The following is a 16,558-nucleotide window of genomic DNA, read 5'->3' on the forward strand; positions in this document are numbered from 1 at the left end:
TTACATCTAAAATTACACTCACTAGTGTGAGATGGTACCTTCATTATTTCATTACTATACAGTTTTACATATAAACAGCAGAACCTCAAATACATGACATGCTTTTAAGATGGATTTTCTGCTGAGTTCATTGCTGTGAAGAAGAGTAAACTCTGAAAGGAACACGTTCCTCACTCCATATATCTAAATGGGTTCTCCCCTCTGAGAAGAAGAGGAGTTTGGATTTGATATCCCGCTTTATCACTACCAGAAGGAGTCTCAAAGCGGCTAACATTCTCCTTTCCCTTCCTCTGTGAGGTGAGTGGTGCTGAGAGAATTCAAAGAAGTGTGACTGCCCCAAGGTCACCCAGCAGCTGCATGTGGAGGAGCGGAGACGCAAACACAGTTCCCCAGATTACGAATCTACCACTCTTAACCACTACACCACACTGGCTCTTGGATGTTCCTTAAACACTCCATTATAACTAAAGCACTTTCTGCAATCTTTCCCTTTAAACAGCTTCTCCTCTTTGAGGGTTGATGGGTTTGGAGGGTGTCAACTGTTAAACTTCTTCCTGTCCATGAGTCTGTAGATGTAGGATTCCCCTAGGACTGAACCTCTGTCTACTTTCCTGACATTTATATGGTTCGTCCTTTGTGTGAGTTTGTTGACATAAATCAAAGGTTCCACTCTGACTGAAGCTCTTCTACAGTCCATACCTTTAAATGGTTTCTCCCCTGTGTGTCTGCTGATGTTTTCTAAGATTTCTATTATCACTAAAGCTCTTTCCAGACTCCATACATTTAAATCGTTTCTTACCGATGTGAGTCTGTTGATGTACTCTCAGGTTTCCACTATAACTGAAGCTCTTTCCACACTCCATACATTTAAAAGGTTTCTCTCCTGTGTGAGTCCGTTGATGTTGTCTAAGGTGTGCACTCTGACTGAAGTTCTTTCCACACTCGATACATTTATATGGTTTCTGCCCTGTGTGAGTCCGTTGATGTTGTCTAAGGCCTGCATCGTAACTAAAGCTCTTTCCACACTCCATACATTTAAATGGTTTCTCTCCTGTGTGAGTCCGTTGATGTGATCTAAGGCCTGCATCGTGACTGAAGCTCTTTCCACACTCCATACACGTATATGGTTTCTCCCCTGTATGAGTCCGTTGATGTATTCTAAGGTTTCCAATCTGAATGAAGGTCTTTCCACACTCCATACATCTAAATGGTTTCTCACCTGTGTGAGTTTGATGGTGTAAAGTTAGGTGCGCATTTTGACTAAAGCTCTTTCCACACTCCATGCATTTAAATGGTTTCTCCCCTGTGTGAGTCAGTTGATGTTTTCTAAGGTTTGAACTGAAACTGAAGCTCTTTCCACACTCCATACATTTAAACGGTTTCTCTCCTGTGTGAATATGTTGATGTTTTCTAAGGGTTCCACCATCACTAAAGCTCTTTCCACAAGCCATGCATTTAAATGGTTTCTCCCCTGTATGCGTCCGTTGATGTATTCTAAGGGTTCCACTAGCACTAAAGCTCTTTCCACAAGCCATGCATTTAAACGGTTTCTCTCCTGTATGTGTACGTTGATGTATTCTAAGGGTTCCAATCTGACTGAAGGTCTTTCCACACTCCATACATTCATATGGTTTCTCCCCTGTGTGAGTCCGTTGATGTGATCTAAGGGTTGCATTGGAACTGAAGCTCTTTCCACACTCCATACATTCATATGGTTTCTCCCCTGTGTGAGTCCTTTGGTGTAATTTAAGGTCTCCATTCTGACTGAAGCTCTTCCCACACTCCCTGCATTGGAATCCTTTCTTACCCATGTGAGTCTGCTGGTGTGTTCTAGGTTTTTCACTATCAGTGAAACCCTTTCCACACTTCAAATCTTTAAAAGGTTTCTCTCCTGTGAGTTTGTTGATGTGAGCTATGTGTGCTCATTCAGTGAAGCATATTCCACATTTCTCACATTTCAATGTCTATTCCCGTCCCCTGGAATTCTGACATTCTTCTGTAACACCTTCTTCAGAGTGGGCAGAGAGGAAGTCCTTTTTGGATTCCAAGGAAGAGAACAAAGGGAAAAGAACAAATCAATCACCATTTGCCCCTTCTCTTATTTCAACATCTCCTACATTCCCCCGCTTCCTATCCATGTTCCCAATTTTTAGGAAATAATAATAATAATAATAATAATAATAATAATAATAATAATAATTTATTATTTGTACCCCGCCCATCTGGCTGGGTTTCCCCAGCCACTCTGGGCGGCTTCCATAGAAACCAAAAAACACTAAAATATCATACATTAAAAACTTCCCTAAAAAGGGCTGCCTTCAGATGTCTTCTAAAAGTCTGGTAGTTGTTTATCTCTTTGACATCTGGTGGGAGGGCGTTCCACAGGGAGGGTGCCACTCCCAAGAAGGCCCTCTGCCTGGTTCCCTGTAACTTGGCTTCTCGCAGTGAAGGAACTGCCAGAAGGCCCTCGGTACTGGACGTCAGTGTCCAGGTAGAACGATGGGGGTGGAAATGCTCTTTCAGATATACTGGACAGAGGCCGTTTAGGGCTTTAAAGGTCAGCACCAACACTTTGAATTGTGCTCGGAAACATACTGGGAGCCAATGTAGGTCTTTCAGGACCGGTGTTATGTGATCTCGGTGGCCGCTCCCAGTCCCCAGTGTAGCTGCTGCATTCTGGATTAGTTGTAGTTTCCGGGTCACCTTCAAAGGTAGCCCCACATATAGCGTGTTGCACAAGTCCAAGTGGGAGATAACCAGAGCATGCACCACTCTGGCAAGGCAGTCCACAGGCAGATAGGGTCTCAGCCTGTGTACCAGATAGAGCTGGTAGACAGCTGCCCTGGATACAGAATTGACCTGCGCCTCCATGGACAGCTGTAAGTCCAAAATGACTCCCAGGCTGCGCACCTGGTCCTTCAGGGGCACAGTTACCCCATTCAGGACCAGGGAATCCTCCACACTTGCCCGCCTCCTGTCCCCCAAAAGCAGTACTTCTATCTTGTCAGGATTCAACCTCAATCTGTTAGCCGCCATCCATCCTCCAACCGCCTCCAGACACGCACACAGGACCTTCACTGCCTCTGATTTGAAAGAGAAGTAGAGCTGGGTATCATCCGCATATGGATGAACACCCAGCCCAAACCCCCTGATGATCTCTCCCAGCGACTTCATGTAGATGTTGAAAAGCATGGGGGAGAGGACAGAACCCTGAGGCACCCCACAAGTGAGAGCCTAAGGGTCTGAACACTCATCCCCCCCCCACTTTCTGAACACGGCCCAGGAGGAAAGAGCAGAACCACTGTATGACAGTGCCCCCAGCTCCCAGCCCCTCAAGACGGTCCAGAAGGATGTTATGGTCGATTGTATCAAAGGCCGCTGAGAGATCCAGCAGAACTAGGAAACAGCTCTCACCTTTGTCCCTAGCCCGCCGGAGATCATCGACCAGTGCGACCAAGGCAGTTTCAGTCCCATGATGAGGCCTGAATTCTGACTGGAAGGGATCCAAATGGTCCGCTTCTTCCAGGTGTGCCTGGAGTTGTTCAGCAACCACTCGCTCAATCACCTTGCCCAAGAATGGAAGGTTTGAGACTCGGCGATAGTTGGGCATCGTGGCCGCATCTAAAAATGGTTTTTTAAGAAGCGGCTTAATAACCGCCTCTTTCAGTGGGTCTGGGAAGGCTCCCTCATGGAGGGAAGCATTCACCACCCCACGAAGCCCATCGCCCAACCCTTCCCGACTAGCTTTTATAAGCCAGGATGGGCAAGGATCAAGGAGACAAGTGGTTGGTTTCACTCGTCCAAGCAGTCTGTCCACATCCTCGGGGGTAACAGGTTGGAATTGATCCCACACAACTTGACTAGACAGGACTCTAGCAATCTCCTGATGCCCTGATGCCACTGTGGAATCTACCTCTTCTCGAATCTGAGCAACTTTATCTGCAAAAAACTTTGCAAAATCATTGCAGGAGATCATGTGGCCCGTACTGAGCCCTTATGGAGCAGGTGGTTCCACTAAATTGCAAACCACCTGAAAAAGTGTCCTGCTGCTGTTTTCTGCAGATGCAATAGAGGCGGTGAAGAAAGTAGTCTTCGCCGTCGCTACCGCCACTTGGTAGGCTCAACATTCAGCTCTAACCTGTGTCCGGTCAGCTTCAGAATGGGTCATCCGCCACCGGTGCTCTAGCCGTCTCAACGATTGTTCCATTGCCCTCAGATCTGTGGAAAACCATGGGGCTGTCCGGGCTCCATGCAGTCGGAGAGGGCGCTTCGGAGCTAAACAGTCAATAGCCCTGGTTAACTCCACATTCCAGTGGGCCACCAGGGAATCAGCTGAAAGGCCATCAACATGGGATAAAGCATCCCCTACCACTCTCTGGAAACCATTTGGATCCATTATATGGTGGGAGCAGACCATCCAAATCGGTCCCACCTCCCTGCAGAGGGGAAGGGTCGCGGAGAAGTCCAGTTGGCACTTCTTTTGTATTGCTTTTACTTAGTGTCAGATCACCAACATCCATAGAGGTAAACACCAGGTCCAAGGCATGTCTGCAGCTATGGGTTGGGCCAGACTTATTCAGGGACAGCCCCATGGAGGCCATGCTTTCCACAAAGTCCCGAGCGGCCCCTTGTAAGGTCGTGTCGGCATGGATGTTAAAATCCCCTAGGACAACCAAACTAGGTGTCTCCAGGAGAACATCCACCATGACCTGAAGCAGCTCGGGCAGGGAATCCTTGGTGAAGCGGGGAGGGGGGGTGGTACACCAAAAGGAATCCTGTACTACCCCTATTGCCCAACTTCCAGAACATGCACTCAGAAAACTGGGTCTTCTCAATAGGACGCCTGGTGCAAACTTCCTAAAAATCACTGCAAACCCCCCTCCCCGCCCACATGACCTGGGTTGCTGTGTGTAAGAGAAACCTGGCGGACAAGCAGCGGCAAGGACAGGCCCATCTGCTTCATCCAACCAAGTCTCTGTTACACATGCCAGGTCAAGTCCTCCATCCACGATCAAGTCATGGATCACAATGGTTTTATGGATCATTGGCCTGGCATTGCACAGCAGCACCTTCAGGTTGTGTGGGTATCCCTTTGCTGATTCCAGTATCCCGTCTGGTCAAGACCAGACCCGGAGGCAGGGATAGTCCTCAAACAATGACTAAGCCCGCTTCCTCGGTAATGACGTGGTCTGGTCTTAGCGTAACTCCTCCTCCTACCCGTGATCACTGAGATTGGTTGTCCCAGTACATCCCCCCCTGTGGAACCTGCCCCAGCCGTTTTGTTTGTTGGGATCCACTCCCAGGCAGCCCTGACCCCTCCCCTTAAAATCAAATTAAAACCTATACAAAAAACAAACAAAACAATAAAACAAACAAAAAAAGAGAATGTTACAAACACACCATAATTAAATTAAATTAAACAAATTCCCACACCCAACTAAACACCCACCCCACCCCTCTTACGCACAGCAAATGAAAAAGCAATGTCATCAAATGATAGTAATGCAGCAGCAACCTTTCATAATCCTCAAACATCATTAATAGCACAGCATGATCTTGGAATACAGCCTTTTCAAATCAATTGCTTCCTCACAGGAAAGGCAGCTGCTCTCTGTCCATGCAGGCCCTCTCTTTCTCTGGTCCATCGTTCCTTTGGACATTCCCCATCCTCTGCATCATAAAGACACTGAGGTCCAGCTCCGAGGGCCTTCTGGCGTTTCCCTCATTGTGAGAAATGAGGTTACAGGGAACCAGACAGAGGGCCTTCTCGGTAGTGGCGCCCACCCTGTGGAACACCCTCCCTTCAGATGTGAAGGAAATAAGCAGCTATCTTATCTTTAAAAGACATCTGAAGGCAGCCCTGTTCAGGGAAGTTTTTAATATTTAACGCTGTACTGTTTTAAACATTTGATTGGGAGCTGCCCAGAGTGGCTGGGGAAACTCAGCCAGATGGGCGGGGTATAAATAATAAATTATTATGATTATATTATTATAATCCTCCATCCATCCCTGTTTCCACCTCTAGATCTTCATGAGTCACCTTCACAGTCCCAATGGCCTCAAGAGGTCCAAGTGGACCATATTGGGAGACCCAGGTCTACATCTTTTCCAGGGACTGTGGTCTGGGTCAGTCAGAGAACTAGTGACAAGGCTTGGTGCTTGGGGTCAGCAGAATGGGTGCTCAGGGAAGCTCATGTTCTGGGAGATGGACCTCTGTCTACATGCCTCACATTGCATGGAGAGAGCAGAAGCAGGAGGAAAGCAGCTGGCAAATGGGAATCCCAGGCGGAAACACCCACCCCCTGTTCCTTATAATAATGATGTGCTGCCTGATCTCGTGCCTGTCTTCTGACGCAGGACTATCCTAATCTGGCACTGACAAAGCTGGATATTCAAGGCAAAGGGATAACTGTACTTAATGGAAAGTTCAACCTTGTAACACTGTCCTAAAGGATCTTCACTCGCTCTCAGTGCATTTCGGAGCACAATTCAAACTGTTTGTGCTGATCTTTAAATTGTCATGGTTGCATCTTTCAGGCAAGAAAAGTATTGATCTGACATATAGAGATCATTCCTAGTTTGTTGGTTGAAGAAGGTTCTGGTGGTTTTACTCTGTGTGATTCAAAGCTGGCGTTTTCTCTAGCTGGAACATTTTACCTGATCAGGGAGTTTCCTTTCTGCTGAGAGCAGGGGGTGGGATCAGTTGTAATGAGATTATGCTGAACCTTCCTTGTTTTGGGAACCAGATGAAGCTGGCTTAAACTGGAGTGAGCCAGGCTTGTTATCCCGTCCCAAGGTTACTCTGACACTGAATTGTTTATAAATCACAGTATTGAAAGGCGCCTGGTCCCACTTCCTATTTTGCTATTCTCTACTCTGCTTGTGTCTTTCTTACTTGAGTGCTGTTTTGCTATGCTGTGTTAGGGTTTTACTGTAAATTCAGTTTTTGGATTATTCTGCTTCTTTGCCTTCTGTACTAAATTTATATGCTGAATGGATTTTTTGCTGCCTCTGAGTGTTTTTTCCTATTCTGCTAACTATATGTCGGACTTGGAGATCATTATGGAGGAGCAAGATCAGCGACCTAAAGCCCTCAACCGCCTTGGCCCTGTAGACCTGAAGGAGCGTCTCCACCCCCATCCTTCACTCTGAACACTGAGGTCCTCCTCTGAGGTCCTCCTGCTGGTCCCCTCTCTGTGATAAGTGAGGGTACAGAGAAGCAGGCAGAGGGCCTTCTCGGTGGTGGCGCCCGCCCTGTGGAACGCCGTCCCTTCAGAGGTCAAGGAAATGAACAACTACCTGACATTTGGAAGACAGCTGAAGGCAGCCCTGTGTCAGGAGGTTTATAATGTTTGATGTTTTCCTGTCTTTTATATGTACTGGAAGCTGCCCAGAGTGGCTGGGGAAACCCAAGCAGATGGGCAGGGTATAAATACTACAATTATTATTCTTTTGTGATTTTTTTTGTAGTTATTTTGGAATTTGTACTGCAATATTAGCTCAAGAAATGTTATGGGTGGAGAAAATCACAGGGTTGCCATAAACTATAATCCCACCCACGAACGCTCATTCACATACATTCTGTAAATTTGGGGAGGTCACACACCTCACCTGTGCTAATACTGGCAGTCTTTGGCCTGCACAGGCACACCCGGTGTGTAGAGCCTCCAGCCCCAGGCACTGTCTATCTTGAAAATGGGTCCTTTGACTGGGAAGATTCAGGCAGTCGCTGTCATCGGATGATGATGGGTTGTATCTCAGCTTGTCAGTCACTCTGACATTACCTATGAAGAATAAGAGGAACAGAAATGCTTTTGAGGTGCAACTTCTCTATCAGCCCTGAGAGCCATTCCATGGACTCTGCACCCCTGTTTCTGATGACAGGTGTACATTATCCTCACCCTCAGTGGAAAAGACAATAAAGATGGAAGCCTGAGAGAGAGGAAAAGGTTTCTGGCTGCTTCCTGGGTGGGATTGCGGAAACCAAGAGCCGCTTCTGAGAAGGCCTCCCCCCTCCCCTCTTCCTCTCGGATTTCCTCTCCTCTCCAGGGGACCAATGGTTGGACTGGGCAGAATCGCTGTGTCTGGACAGGGCAGGGGCTTATGGGGTGGGAAGAGGATGGAGCTTGTAGGAAGGAAGGGTGGGGGGACTGGACCCCCCCACTTTCCAGGGATCCCCCTCTGGTTGCCTTGAAGGGGGGGCCATCCCTGGGTGGGAGGGAGAAGCCAAGGCGGCCCATCTGGAGATTCATCGTGGGCGTCATGATGGAGATGTCTCCCCAAAGACTGGTCTTCCTCACCCCCCCCCCATTGCTGCGTTTCCGTGACCCGGGGGTGCCCCCTCCCTTCTCCCCCCACTTCCATGACCCCCTCCCTCTCTCCCGGAGTCTCCCCTGCACCCAGACGCCCCCCTGGCCCGGCTCAACCCTCGCCAGGCGCAACCCATCTCTCCGTCCGGAGGGCCCCCCCAAGACGAGCCGTGGAGGGACAGGGGGGTCTCTAGCCAGGCGCCTCCCGCACCCCTTAACCCTTACCTGGCCCGCTCCTCTCCGCGCCCCAGGGATGCCTGCGCGGGGGAAACGGGGCCAGGGAGTCCTCATGGGTGGGCGCCCCACCTCCGCCCCTGCGAGGAAAGCCCCCTTCGCAGCACGCGTGCAGGGATCCAGGCCCCACGGAAGGCGCTTTGGGGAGCTGGACGGCGTCTCTGGGTCCTTTTCTCTCCCTCCCTCCGACCCCTTTACCTCTTTGTGCTCGCTCCCGATCCTCCTTTCCTTTCCTGCAACATCCACGTGGGTGGGGAGGATTTACCTGTCGCCCCTCCTCCCCTTTGAGAACGCGCGCGCCCCTAGAGCTACTGTCAGAGCAGCAATCCGGAGTGGAAGCTCCACTTCCGGGAGAAGCAGGCAGTTAGGGAGGGGGCTCACACCCCCCAGTCCTGGAACAGAAGAGCCGGATTGGAGGAGGAGGAGGAGGAGCAATGTATTGGGGGAGGGATTTGGGATGGTGGGGGCGGGGTGAGAGGAGGATGTGCAGGGAGGGAACGTTTGAGTGGGGGGGGGGAGAAGAGGAAGGTTTCCCCCCTTCCTTTAGTGGATTGGAGAGCGGGGGAGGGGCTGATCCCGGAGATCCAGCTGCAAAGTGGGTCCCGTCCCGCCTACAAGGTTTGCATTGCAACACCCTCCCGCCCCCCACCCCACGAGCTTAGATCCGTCCGTGTTTTAGGTATTGCTGCTTTTCAAACCAGGAATGGAGGGGGGCAGCTAAACGACTCCCCCCAAATCCCAGCTCCCCACCCCAGCCTCTGACTCAGGCCAGGACAAGGACCGTGGACACAGGCCCGGTCCATGCACAACAGCCAAGAGGCTCAGAAAAGCAGCCGATACAATTGTAGCCAGAAGCGGATTCCATGTGTCAAGGGAGAAATCTGCGGACGTTGCGGACGTGTTTGTACGCTTGGGGGAGTTATGGCTGCCTTGTGTCAAGTCTCCCCCCTTTGATAGTCCTTCCCTCGTGGTGTAAAATAAAAGTGGAACTGTGCAGATCAGATGTATGGCTGATTTTCTATGAATTTATAACAGAAGCATTGCGTATGTCTCGTGTGTGTGGCGTCGTTTTTGTACAAATTGAATGATTTGGGGGCGGGGTCCTGCAACACATGAATCCCAATCCCAAAGAAGGGCAGTGCCAAAGAATGCTCCAACTACTGCACAATTGCGCTCATTTCACACGCTAGAAAGGTTACGCTTAAAATTCTACAAGGAAGGCTTAAGCAGTATGTGGACCGAGAACTCCCAGAAGTGCAAGCTGGATTTAGAAGAGGCAGAGGAACCAGAGACCAAATTGCAAACATGCACTGGATTATGGAGAAAGCTAGAGAGTTCCAGAAGACATCTACTTCTGCTTCATTGACTATGCAAAAGCCTTTGACTATGTCGACCACAGCAAACTATGGCAAGTTCCTAAAGAAATGGGAGTGCCTGATCACCTCATCTGTCTCCTGAGAAATCTCTTTGTGGGACAAGAAGCTACAGTTAGAACTGGATATGGAACAACTGATTAGTTCAAAACTGGGAAAGGAGTACGACAAGGCTGTATTTTGTCTCCCTGCTTATTTAACGAAAATGCAGAATTCATCATGCAAAAGGCTGGGCTGGAGGAATCCTGTAATAAAAAAATTAAGGTCTTATATATATAATAAATGTTCATAAATGTACCAAGCAAGCACATACATAGATATGTAGACCACATGTCTGGAGCAGCACAGGAACACCGTCCTGAAACCATTTAGACTCTCAAACTGACCAAACGTTTTCTCTGCAAGGAGGGACGGGGTGAGGGAACCTTCCCATTGTCTCAGGAATTGGGAAATCACCATCTCAAAGGAATGGCCAGACTACCAGGAAAGGGAATCAGATAAGCCATTATCAGATAACCTGGCAGACAGGAGAAACGACAACATTCACATTTCTGTTGTAGACCGCCTTTTCTGTGACGTAGGTATGATGTTTGTGGGGAGTGGTCGGGGGTTACACCCCTTCTGTGATGTATGGAGGGGTGGTCTGGAGCTCCAGGTCAGGGAATTTTAAATGTCTATATAAGGGCTGGCACGCCTTGGTTCAGGGTCCCTCTCAGGGGAGCACCCTGTTGCAACAGATCAATAGAGATGAGGCTTACTAGCTGCTTTGCTTCTCAGTATTCTCTGGTTAGTGTCTGTTGTTTTCTCTTACCGATGGAGAACCTACAAGGGACTCTATAAAGGGCTCTTGTGTCCCCCATAAGGGAAGAAGGGCAGCTTTTGTTTACAACAGATGGCACCCCAGATGGGACCTTCGGTTGCCCGATTCTGGGGGCAAGGAAGGACTGGTGATCCAGCGCGCACCAGGCCATTTGCCAGGAGGAGCCACCAGTCCTCTAGTGACCCCAGGGTCTGGAAAGAACTGGAGTTCCAGAGGAAGCAACGCTTGATCACGCCTGCCACAAATTGATTTATTTTTTTAAATAATCTTTATTGATTTAAATTACACACATATACAAAGAATTTACAATCTCATACTGCAAAAAAGAAAATTTAAAAAAATTAGAAAAAAGGAAAGAAGAAAATAGAGAAAAAGAAAGAAGAAAAAGCAGATTTAAGTGCATAAAAAACCTTAATCTTCCTAATTAAATAAAAAAGACTTCTGACAAAACGAGTCTTCCAATCATTCTCATTGTACTGTTTATACTGCCGTTGTTTTCCCCACACAGTTTTATATTCTTTAATATTGTTCCGGTCTACTCCACAAACACTATTTGTTGTGTTTACAAGTATCACTCAAGTTCTGCTAATATGGTGTGGTTGGTACAATATGATCTTATATAATCCTTAAATATTCTCCCTTCTCCAAGTATTTTCCGGTTCAATACTCCTCTAACTCTTCCCATCAGTTTTGCTAGTTGTAACTATTCTAACATGAGTATATCGCTTCTCTTGGTGATGTCCACAAGGGTATTTTTGGCTCAAGTATTCCTTTATATTTACTCCAGATTTTATATAACAATTTCCTTATCACATGGCTCAAAAATCCCCGATGGACCTTCACTTTTTCGTATATTAAAGAAGCGTGCCATCCAGACCGATTCTCGTGGCCTTCCAAGTCTAATAGGTCCGTATCTTTTAGTGTAATCCAGTCTTTTATCCAAACCAATCCTGCCGCCATATGGTAGAATTCCAAATCTGGCAATGCAAAACCTCCTCTCTCCTTTTGATCTGTTAATAAGGTAAAGGGTAAAGGGACCCCTGACCAGAGCGCTACCTATTTATCTACTTGCACGTTGACGCGCTTTTGAACTGCTAGGTTGGCAGGAGCAGGGTCCGAGAAACAATTCTTGGTTTCTTTCTACTCCATATAAATCTAGATATTTCCCTTTTCCACTCCTTAAAACAATTCATTTCTCCTAATATGGGCCTTGTTTGGAATAAGAAAATCATTTTGGGGAGGATATTCATTTTCACAACCGAGACTCTTCCCCAGAGTGAGAGATGGAGTTTGGTCTAGGTTTCCATATATTTTTTTAAAAAATTATTTCCATACTTTACTAGAATCATCCTCATATATATTTAAACTTTTATTTGAAATCCAGATCTCTAGGTAGTTAACCTTATTTTTAATTTCCAGGCCTGTTTTTCTTGAAGGTTTTTTTCTTCCATTGTGAGGCTTTTTGTCAGTAATTTAGTTTTTAGGTAGTTTATTTTCAGCCCCAAGCCGGCCATAAATTAATCTAGCAAAAGACCCCGGGGTGGCCAGGAGCAGTGCATGCGGACGTGAGTCTAGGAATGGAGAAGATTGTGGGCGGGATTCTCTGAAACACCCAGCAACCCAGATTCTCATCCTTGGCTGTCTCTTTTGCTTACGGTCTTCACTCCCAGCCTTCCTGGCAAGAGGTAGCGAGGAGGCGGGGGGAGACTTGGGGTTCTGCAATTAGAGAGGCAATGAACTGCAAGAGGAGAACGCCAATCAAAGCTCTCATTCCCTGTTGGGGAACCTGAGATCTGAAACTTTTCCTTTTTCCCAAGGAAGACGCCCCAAGGCCGGCCCAAGTGGCCAGTTTGCATAGCAAGGGACTTGGGCTCGGTTTCCAATTTCTTTTTTTCTCGTAAATGCAGCTGCACCGGCAGCATTAAGGTCCAGAAGGAAGTGACTGGTGTGCGTCAGAGCGCAAGGGCATTTACGGTTCCTTTCCGTTCTCTCTGGAGCAGCCGGATTTGGCACTGGGCTGCCAGGCGTCCAATGGAAAGGGACTCTTTTCCATTGCGTGTAAGAGGCAGAAAAGGTTGCTGGGACCCCATGGTAAGTAAAGGGAGGGAGAAGGACTTTGTAGAGTCCTTCGTAGAGAAGACAAATGACTATCAGGACAATAAAGACCTGGAAAAAGGCTGGCGGGTTTTGGTTTTGGTTATGGCTTTGGTTGAAAAATGGGATCCCCACATTCTAAGAGTTCTAACTACCAGACTCAAAGGCATATGCTGGTCGCAGCAGGAGGGGGAGTCTCCCTGGAAGCTTCAGCAGCCGGCCTCCTCTGGGTCTCCTGGCCCCCTCCTCTCCTCCCTCTGAGCCTGAACTGCTCTCTGCCACAGACTCTTCCAGTTCACCAAACCCTGTTTCCTCCTCAGCTTGCAACATCTCCCCTTCCGGTCTGCTCCCTTTTCTCCCTCTTTCTGCTCATTGCCATCCCACCACCAGTAAACAGGATCTGAGCCTTTTTCCCTTGTTGGTCCCCCAGCTTGTGCCTCCCCCCCCTCACCAGCCAGTCCATGGCAACAACAGCAGCCACAGCACTGTGGTCCTCTGGTAGGAAAACTCCTGAGTAGCATGATTGAATCAAAAATTCTGGGACTATGGAAAAATACTCTTTCCCAAACCCTAGAATAAGCAGGAGCTCTGGGGTTGCCCCATGGGGTTCATGAGTGAAGATGCCCCCCCAGGAGATTTCCCTGGTACCTACAGCCCTCTTTCCCCCTCTTGAAATTAGGCTTGGGGGAAAATCTCCCATTCAATTTCAGTATTTCAAGTTTTCTTCAGAACGCGCAGGACAGGAGGCAGCGATGAAGTTCTGGTGAAGAAGCAGTGCTTGGAGATCATGCGTGGGGGGGGGATGACAGAGTACCAAAGGTACTTTCATCTAAAATTATACTCACCATTGTGAGAGGTTGCCTTCATTATTTCATTATTATACAGTTTTACATATAAACACCAGAACTTCACATATACCTCATGCTTTTAGGAATGATTTCCGGCTGAGTTTATTGATCAGAGTGGACTCTGAGAGGAAGGTGTCCCACACTCCATACATCTAAATGGGTTCTCCCATGTGAGAGTCCCTAGATGTTCCTTCAATAAACGTAAAGGTAAAGGGACCCCTGACCATTAGGTCCAGTCAAGGACAACTCTGTCGTTGCGGTGCTCATCTCGCTTTACTGGCCGAGGAAGCCAGCGTACAGGTTCTGGGTCACGTGGCCAGCATGACTAAGCCGCTTCTGGTGAACCAGAGCAGCGCACGGAAATGCCGTTTACCTTCCCGCCGGAGCAGTCCCTATTTATCTACTTGTACTTTGACATGCTTTCAAACTGCTAGGTCGGCAGGAACAGGGACCGAGCAACAGGAGCTCACCCTGTTATGGGGATTCGAACCGCCAACCTTCTGATCGGCAAGTCCTAGGCTCTGTGGTTTAACCCACAGCACCACCCGCGTCCCTGTTCCTTAAATACTCCATTATAAAGAAAGCACTTTTTGCAGTCTTTTCATTTAAACTGCTGCTCATCTCTGAGTTTGTTGATGGTCTGAAGGGTTTTCAACCCTTAAATTCTTCCTGTCCATGAGTCTGTTGATTTTGAACTTCCACTAAGAGTGAACTTCTATCTACTTTCCTGATATTTACCGTATATGGTTTCTCTTTTGTGTGAGTTTGTTGACATAAATCAAGGGTTCCACTCTGACTGAAGCTCCTTCTACAGTCCATACATTTAAACAGTTTCTCCCCTGTGTGTCCGTTGATGGTTCCTAAGGTCTCCACTCTGACTGAAGCTCTTTCCACACTCCATACATTCATAGGGTTTCTCCCCTGTGTGAGTCCGTTGATGTGTTCTAAGGCTTCCACTAAAACTAAAGCTCTTTCCACACTCAATACATTGAAATGGTTTCTCCCCTGTGTGAGTCCGTTGATGATTTCTAAGGCTTCCACTATCACTAAAGCTCTTTCCACACTCAATACATTTATATAGTTTCTCCCCTGTGTGAATCCGTTGATGTGTTGTAAGGCTTCCACTATAACTGAAGCTCTTTCCACATTCCATACATTTAAATGGTTTCTCCCCTGTATGACTCCGTTGATGTTGTCTAAGGTGTCCACTCTGACTGCATCTCTTTCCACACTCCAGGCATTCAAATGTTTTCTCCCCTGTGTGAGTCCCTTTGTGCAATTTAAGTTTTCCACTCTGACTGAAGTTCTTCCCACACTCCCTGCACGTAAAACGTTTTTTCTCTGTGTGAGTCCGCTGGTGTGTTCTAAGTTTAGCATTGAAAAAGAAGCTCTTTCCGCACTCCATACCTTTAAATGGGTTCTTTCTTTTTTGTGTTTGTTGATGTGAACTATGTGTGCTCATTCAGTGAAGCATATTCCACATTTCACACATTTTAATGGCTATTCCTAATGAAACGAACGGTGCCCTGTCCCCTGCAATTCTGTCTTCTCCATCACCATTTTCAGAGTGGGAAGAAAGGAAATCCTGTTTGGGTTTCAGGAAAGAGAACACAGGGGGAAAAGGGCACATCAACCGCCATTAGCACCTTCTCTTATTTCAACATCTCCTACATTCTCCCATGTCCTACCCATGTTCCCAATTTTTAGGAAATGAAAATGGTAAGGTGTCAAATGGTAGCAATGCATCAGCAACCTTTCATAATCCTCAATAATCTTTAATAACACAGCATGATCTTGTAATACCGTTGTCCTCTGAGACTGCCTTTCAAATCAAGTGGCTGCCCCCATTTCCACCTCTAGATCTTCATGAATCACCTGCACAGTCCCACTGACCTCAGGAGGTCCATATGGACCATTTTGGGAGACCCAGGCCTTCATCTCTTCCAGGGACTGTGGTCTGGGTCAGTCAGAGAACTAGTGACAAGGCTTGGTGCTTGGGGTCAGCTGAATGGGTGCTCAGGGAAGTTCCTGTTCTTGGAGATGGACCTCTGTCTACATGCCTCACATTGCATGGAGAGAGCAGGAGAAGCAGAAGGAAAGCAGATGGCACATGGGAATTCCAGGCGGAAACACCCACCCCAATGGTTCTTTATAATGATAATGTGCTGCCTGATCCTGTGCTTGTCTTCTGACAGAGGACTATCCTAATCTGGCACTGACAAAGCTGGATATTCAAGGAAAATAGATAAGTGTACTTAATGGAAACTTCATCCTTGAATAGGTAATATTGATTCATTAATGGCCTGAAGTTGTGTTATTTATGGAGACATGAATTTATTCCTGATCTGTCTTAAATATCATAATTAGAGGATGTCTTGGGGTGTTAGAGGAGAGGCGGTACCTTTGGTGGGGGAAATGTCATGCACCTTCTCGGGTAATCTATCCACCATTGGTCTCCACCCTGCACTCAGCTCTCACCTGTGGCTTCCAGAAGCTGTCAGCATGCAACAGGGGCCACAATCCTAGGAATGGCTTCAACCGGCTGGCAAAACCAGGTGAGGATAGCTGATGGGTCTCAAATTCTTGGTGGGTTGGGGAATTCTGTTGCAGGTGAAGAAATACGCTGGTGGATGGAGAGGATGAGAACGACAGTGAATCCCACAGTCAAGAAGACAGATTCTGCACATCCTGCAGAGGAAAGGGAAGGGAGCCCATCGAGAAGGAAAACTCTGATCCTAATCCTTTGCTGCCTTATGACTTATCTTCAGGAGAAGAAAAGGCTATGGAGGAAAACTTACACAAATCTTGAGTGGAGTCTCTAAGATGCTTGGATAGTGCCCTGCACACCTCCTGCCAGCAACTCCTGCAGCCGAGCTGGTG

The 16,558-nt window shown here is 47.6% G+C and overlaps 3 protein-coding genes and 1 pseudogene across 5 annotated transcripts in view; all 4 read right to left on the reverse strand.

Moving 5' to 3' along the window:
• The window catches only part of LOC128421764 (zinc finger protein 664-like), a 32,536-nt gene extending 16,283 nt beyond the window's left edge, over window positions 1-16,253 (reverse strand). Inside the window, exon 1 of the mRNA XM_053404948.1 lies at window positions 16,157-16,253. The gene's annotated coding sequence lies outside the window, so the exon portion shown is untranslated. The remainder of the gene's footprint in view (window positions 1-16,156) is intronic.
• The window catches only part of LOC128421753 (zinc finger protein ZFP2-like), a 461,814-nt pseudogene that overhangs the window by 197,108 nt on the left and 248,148 nt on the right, over window positions 1-16,558 (reverse strand).
• Window positions 31-9,016, reverse strand: LOC128421752 (zinc finger and SCAN domain-containing protein 2-like). Of its 3 annotated transcripts, none has more exons than XM_053404935.1 (3): window positions 8,742-9,016; window positions 7,612-7,784; window positions 31-2,033 (listed from the first exon to the last, which is right to left on the reverse strand). In XM_053404935.1, the coding sequence occupies exon 3, from the start codon at window positions 1,809-1,811 to the stop codon at window positions 702-704; it is 1,110 nt and encodes a 369-aa protein (XP_053260910.1). In that variant the 5' UTR covers window positions 1,812-2,033; window positions 7,612-7,784; window positions 8,742-9,016; the 3' UTR covers window positions 31-701. The 3 variants fall into 3 exon arrangements, with proteins under 3 accessions (XP_053260910.1, XP_053260911.1, XP_053260913.1); XM_053404936.1 differs by having other exon boundaries at window positions 7,607-7,784; XM_053404938.1 differs by lacking the exon at window positions 7,612-7,784.
• The window catches only part of LOC128421770 (zinc finger protein 658B-like), a 42,995-nt gene continuing 40,083 nt past the window's right edge, over window positions 13,647-16,558 (reverse strand). The window contains exon 4 of the mRNA XM_053404954.1: window positions 13,647-14,886. Coding sequence (XP_053260929.1) covers window positions 14,502-14,886 — 385 coding nt within the window. The 3' untranslated portion in view covers window positions 13,647-14,501. The remainder of the gene's footprint in view (window positions 14,887-16,558) is intronic.

Source organism: Podarcis raffonei, chromosome 10, assembly GCF_027172205.1.
Source record: "Podarcis raffonei isolate rPodRaf1 chromosome 10, rPodRaf1.pri, whole genome shotgun sequence".
Classification (NCBI taxonomy): Eukaryota; Metazoa; Chordata; class Lepidosauria; order Squamata; family Lacertidae; genus Podarcis; species Podarcis raffonei.